At 42.4% G+C, this 17,354-nt stretch overlaps 1 protein-coding gene across 1 annotated transcript in view; it reads right to left on the bottom strand.

Annotated features, from left to right (window-relative positions):
• Positions 1-16,900, bottom strand: part of cntn3a.2 (contactin 3a, tandem duplicate 2) — a 34,378-nt gene extending 17,478 nt beyond the window's left edge. The window contains exons 1-14 of the mRNA XM_068598438.1: positions 16,729-16,900; positions 16,368-16,452; positions 13,625-13,762; positions 12,401-12,536; positions 8,963-9,138; positions 7,351-7,446; positions 6,991-7,194; positions 6,028-6,130; positions 5,487-5,671; positions 4,520-4,656; positions 3,291-3,420; positions 2,621-2,771; positions 2,243-2,370; positions 785-954 (exon numbers count right to left, since the gene is read on the bottom strand). Coding sequence (XP_068454539.1) covers positions 785-954; positions 2,243-2,370; positions 2,621-2,771; positions 3,291-3,420; positions 4,520-4,656; positions 5,487-5,671; positions 6,028-6,130; positions 6,991-7,194; positions 7,351-7,446; positions 8,963-9,138; positions 12,401-12,536; positions 13,625-13,679 — 1,671 coding nt within the window. The 5' untranslated portion in view covers positions 13,680-13,762; positions 16,368-16,452; positions 16,729-16,900. The remainder of the gene's footprint in view (positions 1-784; positions 955-2,242; positions 2,371-2,620; positions 2,772-3,290; positions 3,421-4,519; positions 4,657-5,486; positions 5,672-6,027; positions 6,131-6,990; positions 7,195-7,350; positions 7,447-8,962; positions 9,139-12,400; positions 12,537-13,624; positions 13,763-16,367; positions 16,453-16,728) is intronic.
• Between the last annotated feature and the right edge of the window lie 454 nt (positions 16,901-17,354).

The following is a 17,354-nucleotide window of genomic DNA, read 5'->3' as shown; positions in this document are numbered from 1 at the left end:
AGCAGCAAACGGTAAATTAGTGGTGAAATCATTCTCTTGGTATTGACGGGGAAATGTGGCAGAAGAGCCAGCGTGGTTTAATTATGGAAATTAAATTTCCTTGAAGCAGCAAAGTTAAGTTGATAATCTCTTTGGACTGGGGACATTTCTGTGGAAGTCTCTTTTCAGATAGGAACATTGTCAGTCAAACACACACATGAAGAATGGTTAATCTTCAGGGTGTGAGGGTGTTCTGAAAGTGTTTTGTTATTTGAAGCTCTGCCAAGACACCTCTGATAATGTGTATCTGTGTATCTGTTATGATGAGTTGTGCAGCAGGCTATGTTAAAGTAGGAATTAAGAATAATTCAAGAATTAAGATTTAAAAAATATATATATTTTCAGAAGGCTGAGCTTGAGGAGAAGTGTGCTCAAAATGAAGACAACTTGTCACAATGCCAGAGAAACTAATGCATTACTACATGATGGTGTCTAGGAAGTATATTTTGACATAGCGTAGACATGTTTTTATTCACAAAAGTACAATTGGAAGCTGAGGGGGGCTGAATGATCTAATAGTCGAAAGATGTTCATATTGCCACAGCTCAATATGCCTCCAAGGACACTTTAGAGTTGCACAAAAGGATGGTATCACACCCATTGCAGCAAAACTAGCCACAGTAAATCTTCGTGATGTCAAACCACAAGCTGTCTCCTTTAACTAATGGCAGGGATGAAGTGAAGCAAGACGGGAAGAGGTGCCAACTGCCCATTCACACATTCTGAAGAACTGTGTGTCACTCACCCCGCCCACTAGCTCAAAGTGACCGTCTCCCTTGGCAATGAGTTGTCCGTTAAAGGCCCAGGAGAAAGAAACGTCAAGGACGGGGTCACTGGTGACCTGACAGGGTAGCACGATGCTCTCGCCCACAATGATCTCCATGTCCACTGGCCCTTGGGTGATTCTGGTTGGATCTGCTCAAGAAAAAAAAAACATTGTGAGAGGGGATCCTTTCTGACTGCCAATCTCACACGGAACATGAGACATTTCATTCCGAGATGAGCAGCGCATTGTTGGTTTTCTGAAATAGCGGCTCAATAGTGAGCCAACACTTAGGAGAAAATGCTCTGTAATACACTAAGTCACAGGCTGAGCATTATCTATATAAAGGAAGGTCTCATGAAAGTCTTAGTCGGATAATATGATAACACGCAGCCTGGCACTACTAAAATGGCCTAATACTCCAGGCTGACACAGCTAGAATAATCTTCTCAAATCCTGATAGCAATTACAATACACTGCAGATCAGATAAAACTTCATGTAATGGGCTGCTCTGTGCATGCACCATCAAAATGAAGGGCACTGCTTCAAAGTCTACAATAGCAATCATTGGGCTAAGTCTGTCGTGCTTCAAAAGTCAAGATAATGAATCTGCTGGAATCAAATAACGAAGGTGCAGCACAAAGAAAGAGGATATGCACTGTTACGGTTTACCTTTTATAGAATGCCGAGGGATTTAAAAATCACAAGTAAAAAGTGTCCTCTGAGTTCTTAGGCTGGTGATAATCAATGTCTGGATCATGGCTCTGTGTCGCTGACTGCATTATGGCCTTGAAAAATAACCCGGCTATTTAAAAAAAATAACAGGCCTCGCAGTTACAGCGGCAGACAATAGCGTTCAGCGCATTAATACAACCAATAAGAGAACACTCAACTATCACTCCACTGGAAACACACGCTTGACAATAACAGCATCTGTAACACCTCCTCACTAGCGCTTTCATTGCCTCCACTAAGGGCACTTTCATTTGTTGCAGTGAATTGGTTGTTTCAAATGCTTTGAGGAAAACAATGATAGAGTATTTGCTCAACCACCTTCCAAGTGCAATATTGCAGCCGCACAAAACCACTCAAAATAATTTTACTGAAAGACAAGAGCAAGTTGCACTTGGGTTTGGGTAACCATCAGACCCCCGAAAATCACTAAATAAACACGAAAATGACATTTAAAAAATGTATCTAAAAACATTGAAGGCCGTTACTTAATGATGTAAAGTCCCTCGAGGACAGAGAATTCCCTCGTTTTGACAAGCTCCTCAGAGCAAAACCTGAAATTTGTTTTTGTTTTGACCCACCAGTTATTGACTCAAGTCCTCACGGTACAGTAGCTCTCTGCTGCATTAATCCATACTGAGCGACAAATTCTGCTTACTAAGTGGGATGCACAAGCATTCATCCCGCTATTTCACAGCCGAGCTTACCGGTAACAAGGAGCCTTCCAGTTGTGCTCGACATGCCAAATCTATTCCTAGCGAAGCACGTATAGCTGCCTGCATCTGACTTGCTCACGTTGGCAAGCCTCAATGTTCCATCTGGGGAAAGCGTGATCCTATAGGAGCATACAAACAGAGACAGCAGCTTGCAAAACAACTTCCAAGAACAAAACATACATTGTCTTTTAGCATTAGATGAACTCAGATTCTTAGTTTGTCTACATGTCGTCATATACACCAAGCGGTTCGTGTATTAGACCAGAAGAAAAAGGACGCAGGAGGTAAAAATACTGAATTCTGTAAGTGAACTTTGAACAGTCATCAGTCTAATGCCATTGCATCATAGTAGTGGTCTCAGAGCGTCACCTGTCACTGGTGTGGATAGGCAGGTTTCCTTTCTTCCACAGAATACTGGCGATGGGGTAGGCCTGGGGTTTACACTCTAAAGTCACTGTGGTTCCTGCCTTGGCTTTGAGCAAAGCTCTGAGGACATTCCCTGTGAAGTCTGGAGGAGAGGCTGTGTGGAAATAATAAACTGTGCTCAGTACTGCAGCAAATCTCACAAGGCATTTGAGGCATGCTTCTGTTTGATCCGCAGAAATCATCAAACAGTGAAGTAACGAAGACATTTAAATGGAGACATTTGAAACATTTGTGATAGGAAAAAAAATTAAATATAACATTGAATCACTGCTGGTGATTATTATTCTATTTTAAATGTAGAAGATGGATTCATGAAGACATCTGTCCAAAAAATATTGTATCTTTTGATTGGTTTTGCTGTTGGTTTTACTGTTTATTGTTAAACTGGGAATTCGGTATCAGTCACCCCATCCTCACCTTAACATCAAAGTAAATCAGGATATCGTGAAGGGGAAAAGATTTTTTAAATGTGTTTGGCCCCCACAAAACCCTGCTTTGCTGACCCCATTATCCACTAAGCCAGATAACCTTTAAGAATGACAGTAAAATGACCTTTAAGATTCTTTGACAACAATGATTGGAGGATTTAAGGGAGAGATAAATGCCATCCTACCTAAAACCATTAGTTCAGCAGCAAAATAAATGACGCCGTGTTTATTCTCAGCCACACACTGGTACATGCCGGCGTCGGCTAGTGTCAGCACCGCCACTGACAGGACTCCGTCCTCCACATGGATTCTGTCCTGTGAAGAAAAGGATGAAAGAAAGCAATTATTGCTTCAGACTTAAAGGTAGCTTTCACTCTGGCAAAGCTCAATAAGCATCGGATTGGGTTCGAAGCATGGTCATTGGTTGTAGATCAAATCGGGATTATGTTGCAGTGAATGAAACAACGTTTGTTTCCCAAACATGCTTGTTCTCTCCAACATGTAAAGCAGTCTTTACAGCTTGTAATTATACCATGTAGTGACAACTGAGCATGTAAGACTTGTGTATGTGTGGCTACATGAAGGGTTCTGTTCAAAAAAGGAATTTATTCGTCCATGTGCATGCCTCATCAGACATTATTAATAGAATTGATGTTGTTTGAGGTGCTACGTGTAAGGTCCCAGTCCAATCTTATATTATTTTTGTGAGTGAGGATTAAGCTATCCTTTTGAATTATAGAACATGCAACAGTGTGCTCATCATAAGCCATATACTGTGAATCTGAAATCATGAAAACTAGTCGATACACCTCTTTTAACAGGAAACAGATGCTGATCATACTCTAAATCCTGCAATTGTAATTATATTCCTAAAATCCAATGAAAGAATAGCATTTAAGAAGAGTATTCTAGTGACAAATTCAGACTTGCTCTGAGCATAATTTAGTGCTACTAAGAAGAAAAAAAACAAGTTTAAGTCAAGTCAAGTTTAACGCTACGTATTTCCCTGGTGGTCTGGGGTAAGGTACGCAGTGGTACACAGTATATTTCACACTAGATTAAACCCATTGTCCCTAAATCTGGAGGAGCTAAAACATGCACCATGAATAATGAAAAACAACCACCGACTCTATTCCGATGAAATGGAGCAATCTCCCAGGGACTACACTGATCCACTCTCTAAGACTGTGTAATCTGCCAAGGTAGAGCAGTATAAGAGACAGTTACATCCATGTCTCATCACTGGCACACCTCAGATGTTTACCCTCTGCTCTCATCTCGCTGTGAATTGCACTTGGAAAAACAGACGCGTGTCTCGAAAATGAAAGGATGAGCTGAAGCTGCGGATTAAGATTAATCAATGTTTCATTAAAATGAAACATTGGTAGGTGGCAGAAGACAGGCAGTAATTTACCTCTGAGAGTAGCTGTTGGCCGTTCTTCAGCCACGTATAGGAGGGTTTAGGCTTGCCATTGGCTCGGCATTCCCAGTACAGTCTCTCCTCTATGGCCAGAGCTGTGTCCTTCATGGCCTGCATCCACTGAGGCTTGGCTGAGGGAACAGACATATACTCACCGGGGGGACAGATTTTGAAGGAGCAGTATTATCTCACCCAAATATTCCCCATCCAAAATAGTTCAAAGAAAAGCATGCAAAGATTGACAGCTCAAATAAGTGGAACTCATAATGCTTTGGGAGACCGGGCTTGTCTTTAAAGAGGACAGAGGAGTGAATGTAGGGTATCACTCAGTTTCATCACTTAAATGTGTCAGCAGCCTATGGCAACTCAAGATTAGCAGGAAACACTGCACTGCAAATCAGAAAGCTCTCATGACGGCTGAAGTGCACCCGACGTCTCCGCTCACCCCAACCTGTCACCTTAATTCTGTGTACAATAAAGATCACCCCGGCCTGCTTTCCATCGAGCACACACTACTCCCTAGCTTCTTGCCTCTTACATATTTACAGCTTTTCAGGATTTTCCATGGGTAGAGTGTTGTGCTCATAATAAGCATAGCTCAATTCGCAGGCACTTTACATACCGTCAATTCAAATTTCACAGGTGTCATTTTCCCCTTTTCACAAATTCACAGTGGCTGAAGTAAGCCAAGAACCTGCAAATGTAACTACCGCAGTAAAATTAAAACCAGCAACGCATATTATCCGAGAGGAAGGTAATGCCTTTTTCCTCGGGTGTACATGTAACAATGAGCTTCTAGGATTATAACTATTATCATATTACTGAATAACCACTCTCAAGACACCTCAAGCAATCCTTGAAGTCACACGCTAACAGCAACAGCAGGATGGATCGAACACAACTCCTCATATCAGGAACATGTTTGTTGTTGTCTTAGCAAGCCAAACAAAAGGCTCCGTACCGTAGAAAGCCAGTCGGCCAGTGGCAATGTTCTTGCCCATCTTGTTCTCAGCCACACACTCGTATCCTCCTGTATCGTCCTGCTGGAAGCTGGGGAGCTCCAGCACTGCATTTGAGTACTTCATTTTGACTTTACTGGGGAAGGGAACGCCGTTAGCCCTCTTCCAGGTGATTTCTGGGACTGGGCTGGATGAGACAGAGGAAGAAAACCTCAGAATGAGGTTCTGATTCAAGTTGTTTTCAAAAGTGTCACTCAGGTTGCAGATGTCGGTAATAATCCCACTGCCACTGTATTTGATTGAGCTTAAAAGCCCTTTCACTGTATTTTTTTTCTGCTGATGAATGGTTTGGAAGTAACCCGATCCAACAACTGAAAAAAAAAAAAAAAAAAGCTCTCTCACATGAATTTCAGACCAATCACGTCTTGACGCCACTTTCTAAGAAATATAATTGCCACGGTAACTTTACGGGTATAGAAATCCAGAGGTTTGGAATGAAAGACAGCAGGAGATTGAAAACATGCTTCAAGGAATTCAGCTTACTTCCCGAGGGCAAAACACTCCAGCGTAACTGTTGATCCTTTGGCGGCGGGTACATTGTCTGGGAAATTAACTTCTATTTTCGGCTCGTATTCGCCCATCACTCCTATGAAGAGCAAGCACAAGAACTTGCTCAGTCGTCCATTATTCATGACTTACAAGCAATATGGCTTGCATTACGTACCAAACAATAGCACTGTAAAAATAACAGAGGAGAAATAAAAGACACATGAGCAAACATTCTCTCATGGGTGAACTCAAAGTAGTACATCACTTAAATGTGCAGTAGCAAGAGTGCAGTGAAATACCAGCAAGGAATAATTTAAATATCTTCTTGCTGGAATACACAGAGTGGAATTTGGAATCTTGTTTTTTTCCCAGCTAGTCGAGCTGTTTATCTATTATTTCAAAGCTTGAGTGGGCAACTGCTAGTGTTTTATTGTTTGCATCAGTGTTTAAGACAGTCAAGGCCCGGATCAGAAATTGATGCGACGAGATTTAAATCTATTCAGCTCCATGTACAGTACGCTGAGTGGAAACTAACTGGTTGAGCCACCAGAACACTCAATGTAATGGTCCAGTGACGTATGGCTCATGTTTAATTCATTCCAAGGCAATCTTTATTCACTCTTTCTATGAAGGCGTAACAGAGAATAGAACAACGGAGCAAAGAGAACCGGCTTGAGAATTCAAGTAAAAGCACAGGAAAAGCTTTTAAAGGGAATGTGAATTATAAGAAAGCAAAGTCAGCAAAGAAGAGATTTGGGTGCTTTGTTTGCTGGCCTACATTGAGGAGCAACTATTTACTTGCAAGCATTAGCGCTTGGTGACTCAACAACAGTGAGGCACGACAGGACAAAGAGCACTCATGCAAGTACGATGATTAAAGCCGCCTTGAAAGGAAAGGTCCTCAATACATGGCTGAGCGGCATGCTTGTCACATCATGGCCGTGGGCTGTGTCTTACCATCTGTCCTGAGGATCAGGGACGTGGGTGAGCTCTGAACTTTGCCCTTTGTGATGCTGTTCATCACGACACAAGTGTAGTTACCCACATCAGAGGGCTCCACCTTGGCGATGTAAAGGTTTCCCGTTTGCTGGGAGACAAAGCGCCGATTGTCTTGTTGAACAAAGTAGGGGTACTCGTTGAAGACCCACGCATACGTGAGGGCTGGAAGACAAACAGGGATGCAAATAAACACGACCGTGGATAGAATGCGACGTGATATTAGATATTATGATGAAAAGGTGACACGATTACACTTTAATCTACACGACACCACTACTTTGAAGAAGTGCACGGACAGAGAGGAAGAGGAACGTTTACCTCCTGAGGAAGTGGGCGTTCCACAAAGAAGCACCACTCCTTGTCCCTCGCGGACTGACACTGCGCTCCTGGTGTGAACTTTGAAATGATCTAAGTCTGAGGGGGAAAAGAAAACGTGAAAAGAAAGATCACCGTAGGATCTCACATATCACAGTTGAAACAGAGCTGAGCAAAAGCTTTCAGCAAGACACTGGCACAAGCCCATAAGGAAATTGTCATGAGAATTGCGCTTCGGCGAATGCCTGAGAGAGAGAGAGAGCGAGAGAGGGAAAGACACAGAGAGACAGAAAAGTGCTTGTTCATATGAGGGGGTTTTGTAAAGCACATATTTTAGCTCAGGGCGTGAATGCGATATTAGTACTAAACTGGTAAAAAATGGTTAATAACTCCAGTTGTGTACATGTCTAAGAAAGCTGAACAACCACTTGAGCTTGGCATGTCGGAATAGGATGCAACCCTTGAACCACAACTGGAGAACATTGAAAAAGTGTCTAGCAGGAATACGTCAAGACCAAGGTAGCTAAAGTTATGGTATAATGTAGTACTGTAAAGCTATGGCGAGTAACAATTTAGTCATTATTATTCTATAAGGTCACATGAAAAGCACATAATAGCAGTAGTATAAATGGGTTTTTCAGGGCATGCTAATAATAAAGGGATCAGAATCCCCAAAAAGCGCACACACATTTCCCTACTTTCCCTTGTTGGTATTTTGCCACACAGGTATGTCTCCCGGTTACTCGGTATAATCCACAGACATCATTTCAATGAGTTTCTAATTTTTCAGTTGGACTATATGCATTTGAAGGTAAAAATATGTCAAACTTATATCAGAGAGGTGTGGAGATAATACAGTGGAACCAATTCATTATTTTTGTAAACACCTATTATTGTGGTTGTGTTTTTTTGAAGTCATTATGTCTCAGCAGTGCATATCTTAAACACTTGTCAAATACAACCAAACCTATCTGCATGGCTGGATCCCCCCAAGAGAAGGTGTAAAATGTTATTTAATGGAGATGTGCATGAATAGAAGGCCTTAATAGATGGAATATACATAGTAGGTATTCATTTCTTAATTAATTTGAGATTTTTGCTGGTTTCACCACATGTGACGTGAGAGAAATCACAGTTTGTTTATACAGCCTTATTTTTGTGGCAATGCAGTTGCTTTAAAAAAAACAATGCCTGCAGTTTCTTGTAGTCATTTGCATTCCTCCTCTTTCTTATGTTAGTAGAAAGAGGCATAGTATCAGTTCAGTCAGTTTAAACAATGGTTTCAGCCCTTATTGAGGTCTTCTTCAAGCACTACATTTAGGAATTTGGTGGACTACTTTACCCTGAGAGTATATCCAATAAAACACCACATACTTTTGACAGAGCTAAGCAAGGAAAAGTGAAGTAGTCATTCTTAGTTTGGACGTACGATCGTGAGTAAAGAACATCACACTCAAACTGCCCCCTTGTTACTTCAGCATTAAATGTGGCAGCGCTCATAAATATTGCAAATGCAAACCACCTAGTTCGGCATGCGGCTGCATTGTTTGCTAAGTGCAGTTACACTTCCACACCGCTTCTTAATAAAAAGTGACAAACACTGACTTCAACTTACAGGCAAACTGCAGACTTGCTCTCCTGCTGAGGATGGCTCCTACAGTGTTGAACGCCATACACTGGTACATTCCTACATCCTGGTAGCGGTCCAGACTGCTTATAATGAGGTTGCCCCCAGACAGACGCCGCCGGCGATCCAGGCCCAGATTTATGAGAGTCCCATTCAATGACCATCTGCGAGGGCAAAGACACCATCAGTCCCTGGCAAACACACTGTCCACTTCTTCCTACCAACCAAGGTGGTCTGACAGGAGGCGAGCGGAGAACACAACTCAGTTTCAACTTGCTTTTCGCTTGAAGCAAGAATAATATACTGTACATTCGCGCTGGTGTCGAAGAATCTGCAGGCCCGCAGGTTGAAGTGAGAACAGCACGAACTTTACAGTTGTAATTTTTGCTTTTAATTCGTTTCCTGCAGTGCTTTAACTTTTCAAACAAAGTTTCAAATAAGAGTATTTCCTCGAGTCTTGTTTAAAACTTTGTTTGGAAAGTATTTTCTGTCGTCATAAATTCATAATGGGTAAGTTGGAGGATGCAGGTAATAAATGTGTGTCGATATGTCAAAAATACATTTATAAATAATCATTTCAATGTTTTTTGTTGTCTTTTTTTGCATTAGTCCTAAATTATTGTCAACTCATGTTTTTACAAACTGCTTTCTTCTTTTTCTTTTTGATGATTTCATGCTTTCCCTATCATATTCTGCACGTTTCACGATTGTTGCATATTGTTTTGTCCCTGTAATCTAATTGTTCTGTAATCCATAATGCTATAACATACGCTCATGCTATTGGTTATATGTTTACATAACCCTTAAAATGCATATTTCTTATTTATATTGTATTTTTTCGGTTTTATTTCTCTTTTTCTTTCTTTGGCTCTACCACTATTTGCTGCTGCAGCTATCCTGTTTTCCCCACAGGGATCATTAAAGTTTAATCTTAGAGTATCACACCCACAGCTGTCTTCTGCTATTTAAAGGAAGCAGGAGATAAAGGTTTTAGAAGCCATCCTAGATATAATCATCAGTCTAAACCATAATCACCTATTCCCTGTCACATTATATTTACATAATGTGACATTATTTAACCTTTGACTTCCCATTAGGACAAAACATTAGTGCTTGGCAAGAGGTAACACTGAGCTTCAGTAACAAGTGTTGCCTTTTATGCTTCTTTTCACTTTCCATCACATTCATCCTTTAAAAAAAAAAAAAGGATTTTGCACAGCAGGTTAAGATGGTGTTATCAAATAAATGAAGCACCTAAGAGAACTCTCACAAACATTAGATTAATTCATTGATTTAAACAAGCCCCATTATTCGGCAAGAAATTCCTTTCTTCCACAACAATCATCTCTTTGATAATGTTTTTCAAAAATGCATTGAGCAATGGTGGGTTCAAGGACACAGCACTTTTCAAGAATGTTCCATCATTGCACTCAAAGCATACAAAATAACAATTTCTTTCCTTCAGCCATCTTCTGCTATTCTACTTCACTTAAGTGGAAATGAAAGACGTGGAGGCCATAATGGCCAACTTCCCAAAAGCTTTCAAGTCTAACCTCCAAATTTTGTTTTAAAGAATAACCCAAAGATTGAATGTTGATGACTGCTCGCTGCCATATTCCAGACACTTACACTTGATGGATGTTTTTCTGTATGTATTGGGGTTAACCCTATTTCTTAAGGCTATACCGTTTGACACACTGAATAATAAGGTTTGGCTCGGCTAGAAATACATCCATATCCATGTGTGTAGATGTCTGTGCCCACTCGAGTGCATTCAGCTTTTTCCCCAAGAGCCACCACTTTATCTTTATTCAAGAGTCCCCTGCATTGGGCAGGTGATCGAATAGCAACTCCAAAACCAAATTACCCTGGCTGAGACTCGTTTTGTGAACACATGTCGTCTGACCATCTGACCGCATAGAAACTCAGGGATTCTGGATCATCCTGCTGCTCACAGCCTCAGGCTTCAAATCGCAGGTCAAGTAAAGGTAAGCCATGTCACCCTTGGTTTGTATTTTTTTTTTTAATAAATAAAATGCATCTTTTTTTCACGACCCGCTGAGGAGAAGATGCTGTTTCCATAAGATGTGGTTTTCTCCCATGAGTTATTATTATGCCGCCGTGTGCTTTCTATGACAGTCTCATCTCTTTGTGAGTGACAGGATTGGCAGAAGAAAGAAGAAGGGAGAAAAGAGAGGAGGGGCGAGGGAGCAGTGTGAGCCTATTTACACTTCAAGAGAGGAGCCGGAGAGGTGTCGAGGACTTGCAGAGCCCAGCAGAGCCAACTTGACAAGACACAACGTTAAACATGCTCATCTCACCTTTAATCAGTACATGGAAATACCTGGTCTGAGGCGGGGGAATGTGAAAAGCCTGAAATAATGAGTGTACATACTCCACACCGCCATCCTTCGGCTCGTCTGTGCCGCAGTAACTCCACTGCTGAACGCCAAAGACACTTGTAATCAATGCCCGCTCGGGCCAACTGCTGTCTAGCAACCTGCGTCGGTCTCACACTGTTGTATGACGGGAGATTTAAAGATGCATTAAGATGCTGCACGTGTGTCGCTAAAGATAATATCTGGCGAGACAAGAGGCAGATTGCCGGCGCGTTAGTCAATATGAGTTAGCGAAGCCATAATGAGTGTCTGTGTGCATCTCAGTCGCATTTGGAGAAAAAGCAAACGAGAGCAAGCACCTGCCTATTCCATGTGACACATCTTTATACATTCTTATTCACAGCACTTTTAGAGAATGTTTCATCACTCCACTAGAGGCATAACACATTAACTATTCCTTTTCTTCACATATCTCAGGGCTGGAGGTTATGGATAAAATATCACAATGTTTTGGACCAAATACCTTAATACCAATATTGCAAAGATATTGTAACGTTGATCAATATTGACACAATAAGGGTTTTTCTGAATAATCCTCAGTGATGACGGCAAATATTAGAACAGTTAGATTAGTCTCTTTGCTGTAATGCAGCCTTTAAAAACAGGAAAAGACATATACCATATGCCATACTACGATATTGAACATCTAACACGATAACTCGTCATCGGTTATGCGAGTAGGGTCTTATGTCCCCACGCACCAAAAGCTTACTGATCACAGTACTTTACATTAAACACAGTCCTCTTAAGGCACTAAGTGCTTTCAGTGATGATCATAAAAAAATAGAGAGAAATAGAAGCAAGCGCTCCTGATTCTGTGCTGGAGTCCTGCTGAGTTTGAACAAAGAAAAGCAATACATGGAGACGGTTACTACCAACTAAAATACAACAATTTGGTGCAAATTGTGTTTTTGTAATTCAGTTGTCAGACAGACGTGAGGATTATTGATTTTCACTTGGTTTAGTAGTTAAAATAAACATAAATTGGAAGTTTTAGTGCTCCAAGACACTTTAATTTTGTTCTTACCTGTACTGAGGAGGTGACGTTCCCTTTGCGTCACATGTCAGAGTGGCTTCTTCTTCGATGGAGTCCATTGGAATGAACAAGTCACCTGGCTCCATCCTCCATCTTGGACCATGGTATGATCCACTGTCCAGGCAATCTGTCAGAGTAAAAGTAACAGCCGGAGTGGTACAATACAAAAAAAGTGCCGTTTTGGCCACCACAATTCCCTGTTCTTCTGGGGGAAATAGGATATTCAGGTCTAATTGTGAGGCTCTCTCACAATGGAAAGTTAGGCCTTACAGAAAATGGGAAGTGAGGAAATATTTTACGTTTCATATTATCTTGAGTTGTCGCAAAGTGCAGATTCTACCGAGAGAACCAGATAAATAATATTGCATTCCTATGCATTTAAAACAAGTGCATTTCCATAGGATGAAAGATCAGTCATCCATTGGTAAATTGCTATATCGCGGTTCACCTTTCGCGGACTCACGGTTTTTTTTTTGTTGCTTTTTTTTTTTTTTTTACAGCTGCAGTATGAACGTGCATTGTGTTCATTCAGCTGAGGGACTGTACTGTACACCTTGTCGATCAGTCTCCTCCGTGCAGAGTCTCCTGGACAGGACAGATTACGTCCAGATAAACAGTCTGCGGCGCGGCTCCCGGACAAAGAGGCGCGGTCAGAGGACCTCGTAGATTGATCATTACAATGAAATTTGTTAAACATGTTCGGGCTTATTTTTTAAATCCGCGAAACTTTGAGAGTGTTTAAATAAGAGAGAAATGTGAGAAAATGTTAATGCCTGTCTGAGAAAAGTGTATAAAAGTGTGGGTTTAGGGGTTTTACGGCCTTGAAACATGTATAATAATGGTAAAAAAATAAATAAAGCACACTACTTTGCGGATTTCGTCCATCGCGGGTTGTTTTTGGAACATATCCCCCGTGATAAACGAGGGACGACTATTACATGTAAAAAGAAAATGTTTTAATAGTTGAAATCAAGAACAAGATCATATACAAAGAAAGAAAACTCTCGGGTTACAGTCCCAGGTATAGTGGAGAGGAAGATTGAGAGTATTGTTTCTGTGTTGAAAATGGAAGTCAATACTGAGGAGTGCCCCTTTAAACCTGGGCCATCCTATCATCTCTGACACTGACATGATTTTCACCTCTTCAGCTATCATTTCGCAACTGTAAATGTCCAAACGGGAAAGGATCATTACTCATATAAAAAGGTGGTTTACCTGCCAGACAGTCGATGATTGATAACAGTAGAAGCTGTTTCCATGGCAACGTCATCTTTGGCAGCCAAGGGCAAACGGGACTTTCATCCAATAAGCTTTGAAATGGCACTCGTGTTCGCCGAGAGAGGGCCGCTTGACCTGTTGGAACAAGGACTTTGTTGTAAAACACAAAACTCGCTGAACCCCAATATTTTTGTCCCACGTTCAACATTATGTCTTGGAATCATCCATCGGGGAAGTGTACATTTCAGTCGTGGAAATATATATATTTGGTCAAACCGTCTGTGGGGTTTGGTACAAGACGAGTCTCATTACTTCTGTCCATTCTCACATTTCTGACCAGTGAAGATCCAGCAAGTGTCACGTTGTGCTGTCTCCGGCCAACTTGCAGTCAGAGATGTCTGAGGGCGATACCAGAGGCATATGGGAAGAAGCCCATGCCAATCTATTAGGGAGGCGACCAACGCCTTAGCTCATCCTTCACTTGGACGGATTCACTCTGGCTGCCTGAGGAGACTTGGACCTGGGAATTGGGTGCCATCCAATCAATTAGATTCACCCACCGCAGCATGTGTCTCCCCACATGCTGCGGTGAATCAAGACAGCCTGATGAGGAAGCCATTCCATCCAGGTCCATAATCAAGGGCAAGAGTCTGTCTGCCTGTAACATGTGCTGCAAATTGCGATACAGCAACTTCTTGCAGGAGACCGAGCGAGTAATGATGCAATTATGAAATGTCAAACATATCCACAACAGAGAACCAGTTATAAAACGGCCGTTGAGTGAGCAGATACGCACACATTAACATGTGCAGCGTAGATGCAGATTGATGCACAATTGTGTGTGAAAGCGTGCACATGAATAAGCTGGTCTGCACTCACTCACACACAATTCTTCAAGAGGTGTTCAAGATATATTAAGGGCAGAGACCGATAATAACACCAATCTGCTAAATGTCACACAGCCTACATACACCTACACACCAAAGTCACTTTCTCACCACGGGAACAACGGGTATAACACCCTGCCTCCACACACACACGCACACACACACACACACACTCGCTTCCCATTTAGAAGACCTAAGCCGTGATGTGCGGCTCATTTGTGGTCTAATCCTGGGGCGAGCCTGGTTCAGAGCGCTACTTATTGAGTGTCTAATTGTTTGTCAGCTGCCTGGATGTCAAATCAGACACGTGGGGTCTCAACCAGAATTTTCCTCCCTACCTTTCATGTTTGCTCGGCCCTTTCTTCTTCCACCCAAAGTCTGCTAAATTGGATTGGTACGCTTCCTCTCAAGACGAGTCCTGCATGCCAAACCTCAGTGATAGGCCCACAGTGTGCAAACTGCTGGCACCTCAGGACTGAGGATTGGTGTGAGGAAGAAGGTACAGTGGGTATTACACTATACTGTCGACTATGCATGTTATGGTTTGCATCTGTAATGGGGTTTCGTCAGGGATGCCACCGCTTAACAGCAGATGCAATAAGTTCCTTTCTTTTATTCAGATCTAATAAATCATTTACAAACACAAAAATATGGAGGTCTGTCAATGACATGACCAAGAGCAGGTCCCTCTGTGATTTGCATGTACATAATCTATGAGATTGTTTACACCCATATAGCCAACACACACACATACACACACGCGCTGCTTGCACTTATGGATAATGGCGATAACGATGACACTGATAGGAGGAGGTGAGAAAGCTTTACAGGGTGAATCGCTCTCAATCACAGAGGGATCATTCCTGTACCAAGACACCACTGGGTTAAATAATGTATAATCATGATATCTACCACCTCCATCTCACTCCGCCTGCATCCAAGTAACACGCTGGTTGAACAAATAGCCCAGCTGGCAGAGTGGGAGTGTACTCACTTTGAAGGCCTTAGCTGCATTCATCACAGATATTCTAGCTGACATTGTGGCATACCAGTATGCAATTACCTGGTGAATGTGCAGCGAAGACATGGTGTGTGTGTGTGTGTGTGTGTGTGTGTGTGTGTTAGTGTGTGCGTACCTATGTGTGCACCTTTTAAACTTAGTGTATCTCAGTAGACATTCCGCCAATCACTGCTGTCACACGTCTCAAGACTTGCTGAATGCATTGCATCCCTTTAATACATTTGGAACACTTGCACATGTATGGTGTCTTTTTGTGCAGACTCGCACCATATGCGCACCGACGTGTTAGTGTTGGCCCGCAGCAACACATTTCACAGGGTGAGTCAAAGTGAAGACATGCTGCACCACACCAGGTAGGAACCTCATGAGCAGTAAGAGGCTCCACTGTGAGTAATGTGGCAGCGTCTACACAGCACTTTGACAAAGAAAGGCACGGCCGAGCTAGAAAAGAGCTCTTTCTTTAAAACAATATATCAACGTGCCCGTATCTGTGAACGCATGCCCCTCCAACAGCAAAGCAGACTACGCCGAGCGTGGAGGAATTGGCTGCAGTTGGGAGGGCACGTCACGTTACTCCAGCCTAAATTATTATTATCAAAGGAATTGATGGGCCAATTTGGGACAGTGTGCAAGACAGGCCGACACGTGAGCCCGTTACGGTCAATAAATATTTTAGCATATACATATCACTGTGTAAATAATTTCTGTATTTGGGCACGTTCACAATTGCCAAGTGCGCTCATATATATATATATATATATATATATATATATATATATATATATATATATATATATATATATATATATATATATATATATTTGTGTCTTACCTCTTATCTTGAAATATCTTGAGACCAGCAGGAACCAAATTCAGCCCTCGCGGAACAAGCGACAGATTGATCCTCCATGGAAACCCTTTTAGGAAAAAATCGGTCACAATCGCAAGGTCGTTCATACAGGTGAAGAATTGAGCCACTGGTCAGTCAGAGATAACGCAGGAGGCACAAACACACGCGTTTCATGCCGCTGCGCTGCCGCTTCTCCTCCACTCCCCACCAAAAAAAAAAAAAAGCAAAACATACACGCACACACACACACGCGCGCACACACACACACACACACACACACACACACACACACACACACACACACACACACACACACACACACACACACACACACAACACCCACGTTGTTCGCCGTGTTGAATCACATTTGAAACATCCCCGGTGAAGAGGCTCGACCCTCGCCTGTGTTTACGCTCCCGAATCCAACGCGCGCAGGTCTGGAAATTGGGCTTGAAAGGGAATCTCGCGGAGATGATTTATTATGCACATCAAGCCAGCTCCCCTTGCGAAGAAGAAGTGGGCTGCACGGCGGCGAGGAGGCGACGGAGGAGCAGCCAGAACCAGCAGCGACGGGATGGGAAGGTGCGGGAGGGAGCGAGGGAGGGAGGGAGGGAGGGAGGAAGAGGCGCACCTGGCGGGGGAGTGCGCCCCCTCGCGTCAGACCACAGTGTTGCAGCGGAACTGTGAGCCGCCGTGATTCTCCAGCTATTAGAGGAGCACGGGGGAGTTTGTGTTTTCGTTTGCTTGTCTCCGAGGTTTAGACAACGCAATTATGCAAAAAGGTAATTTCGAAAGATTGCATTTGGTGAGAACCCTGCATTTCCCTTCGGAGATCAATAAAGTAATTACCTATCTACCTAGGTCCATCTGGCCCACATGCAACATACAATTAGTCCACAAAGTCAGTCAAAGTCTAGTCTATAGGCAAGGCCAACAGCACTATATTTTACTTCTAAAGTCCAAATCATG

The sequence above is a fragment of the Clinocottus analis genome, unplaced genomic scaffold (genome assembly GCF_023055335.1).
Source record: "Clinocottus analis isolate CAN_PGR_092001 unplaced genomic scaffold, fCliAna1.0.p SCAF_4, whole genome shotgun sequence".
Lineage (NCBI taxonomy): Eukaryota > Metazoa > Chordata > Actinopteri > Perciformes > Cottidae > Clinocottus > Clinocottus analis.
The sequence above is the reverse complement of the archived record's forward strand: the minus strand, read 5'-3'. Positions and strand labels throughout refer to the sequence as shown.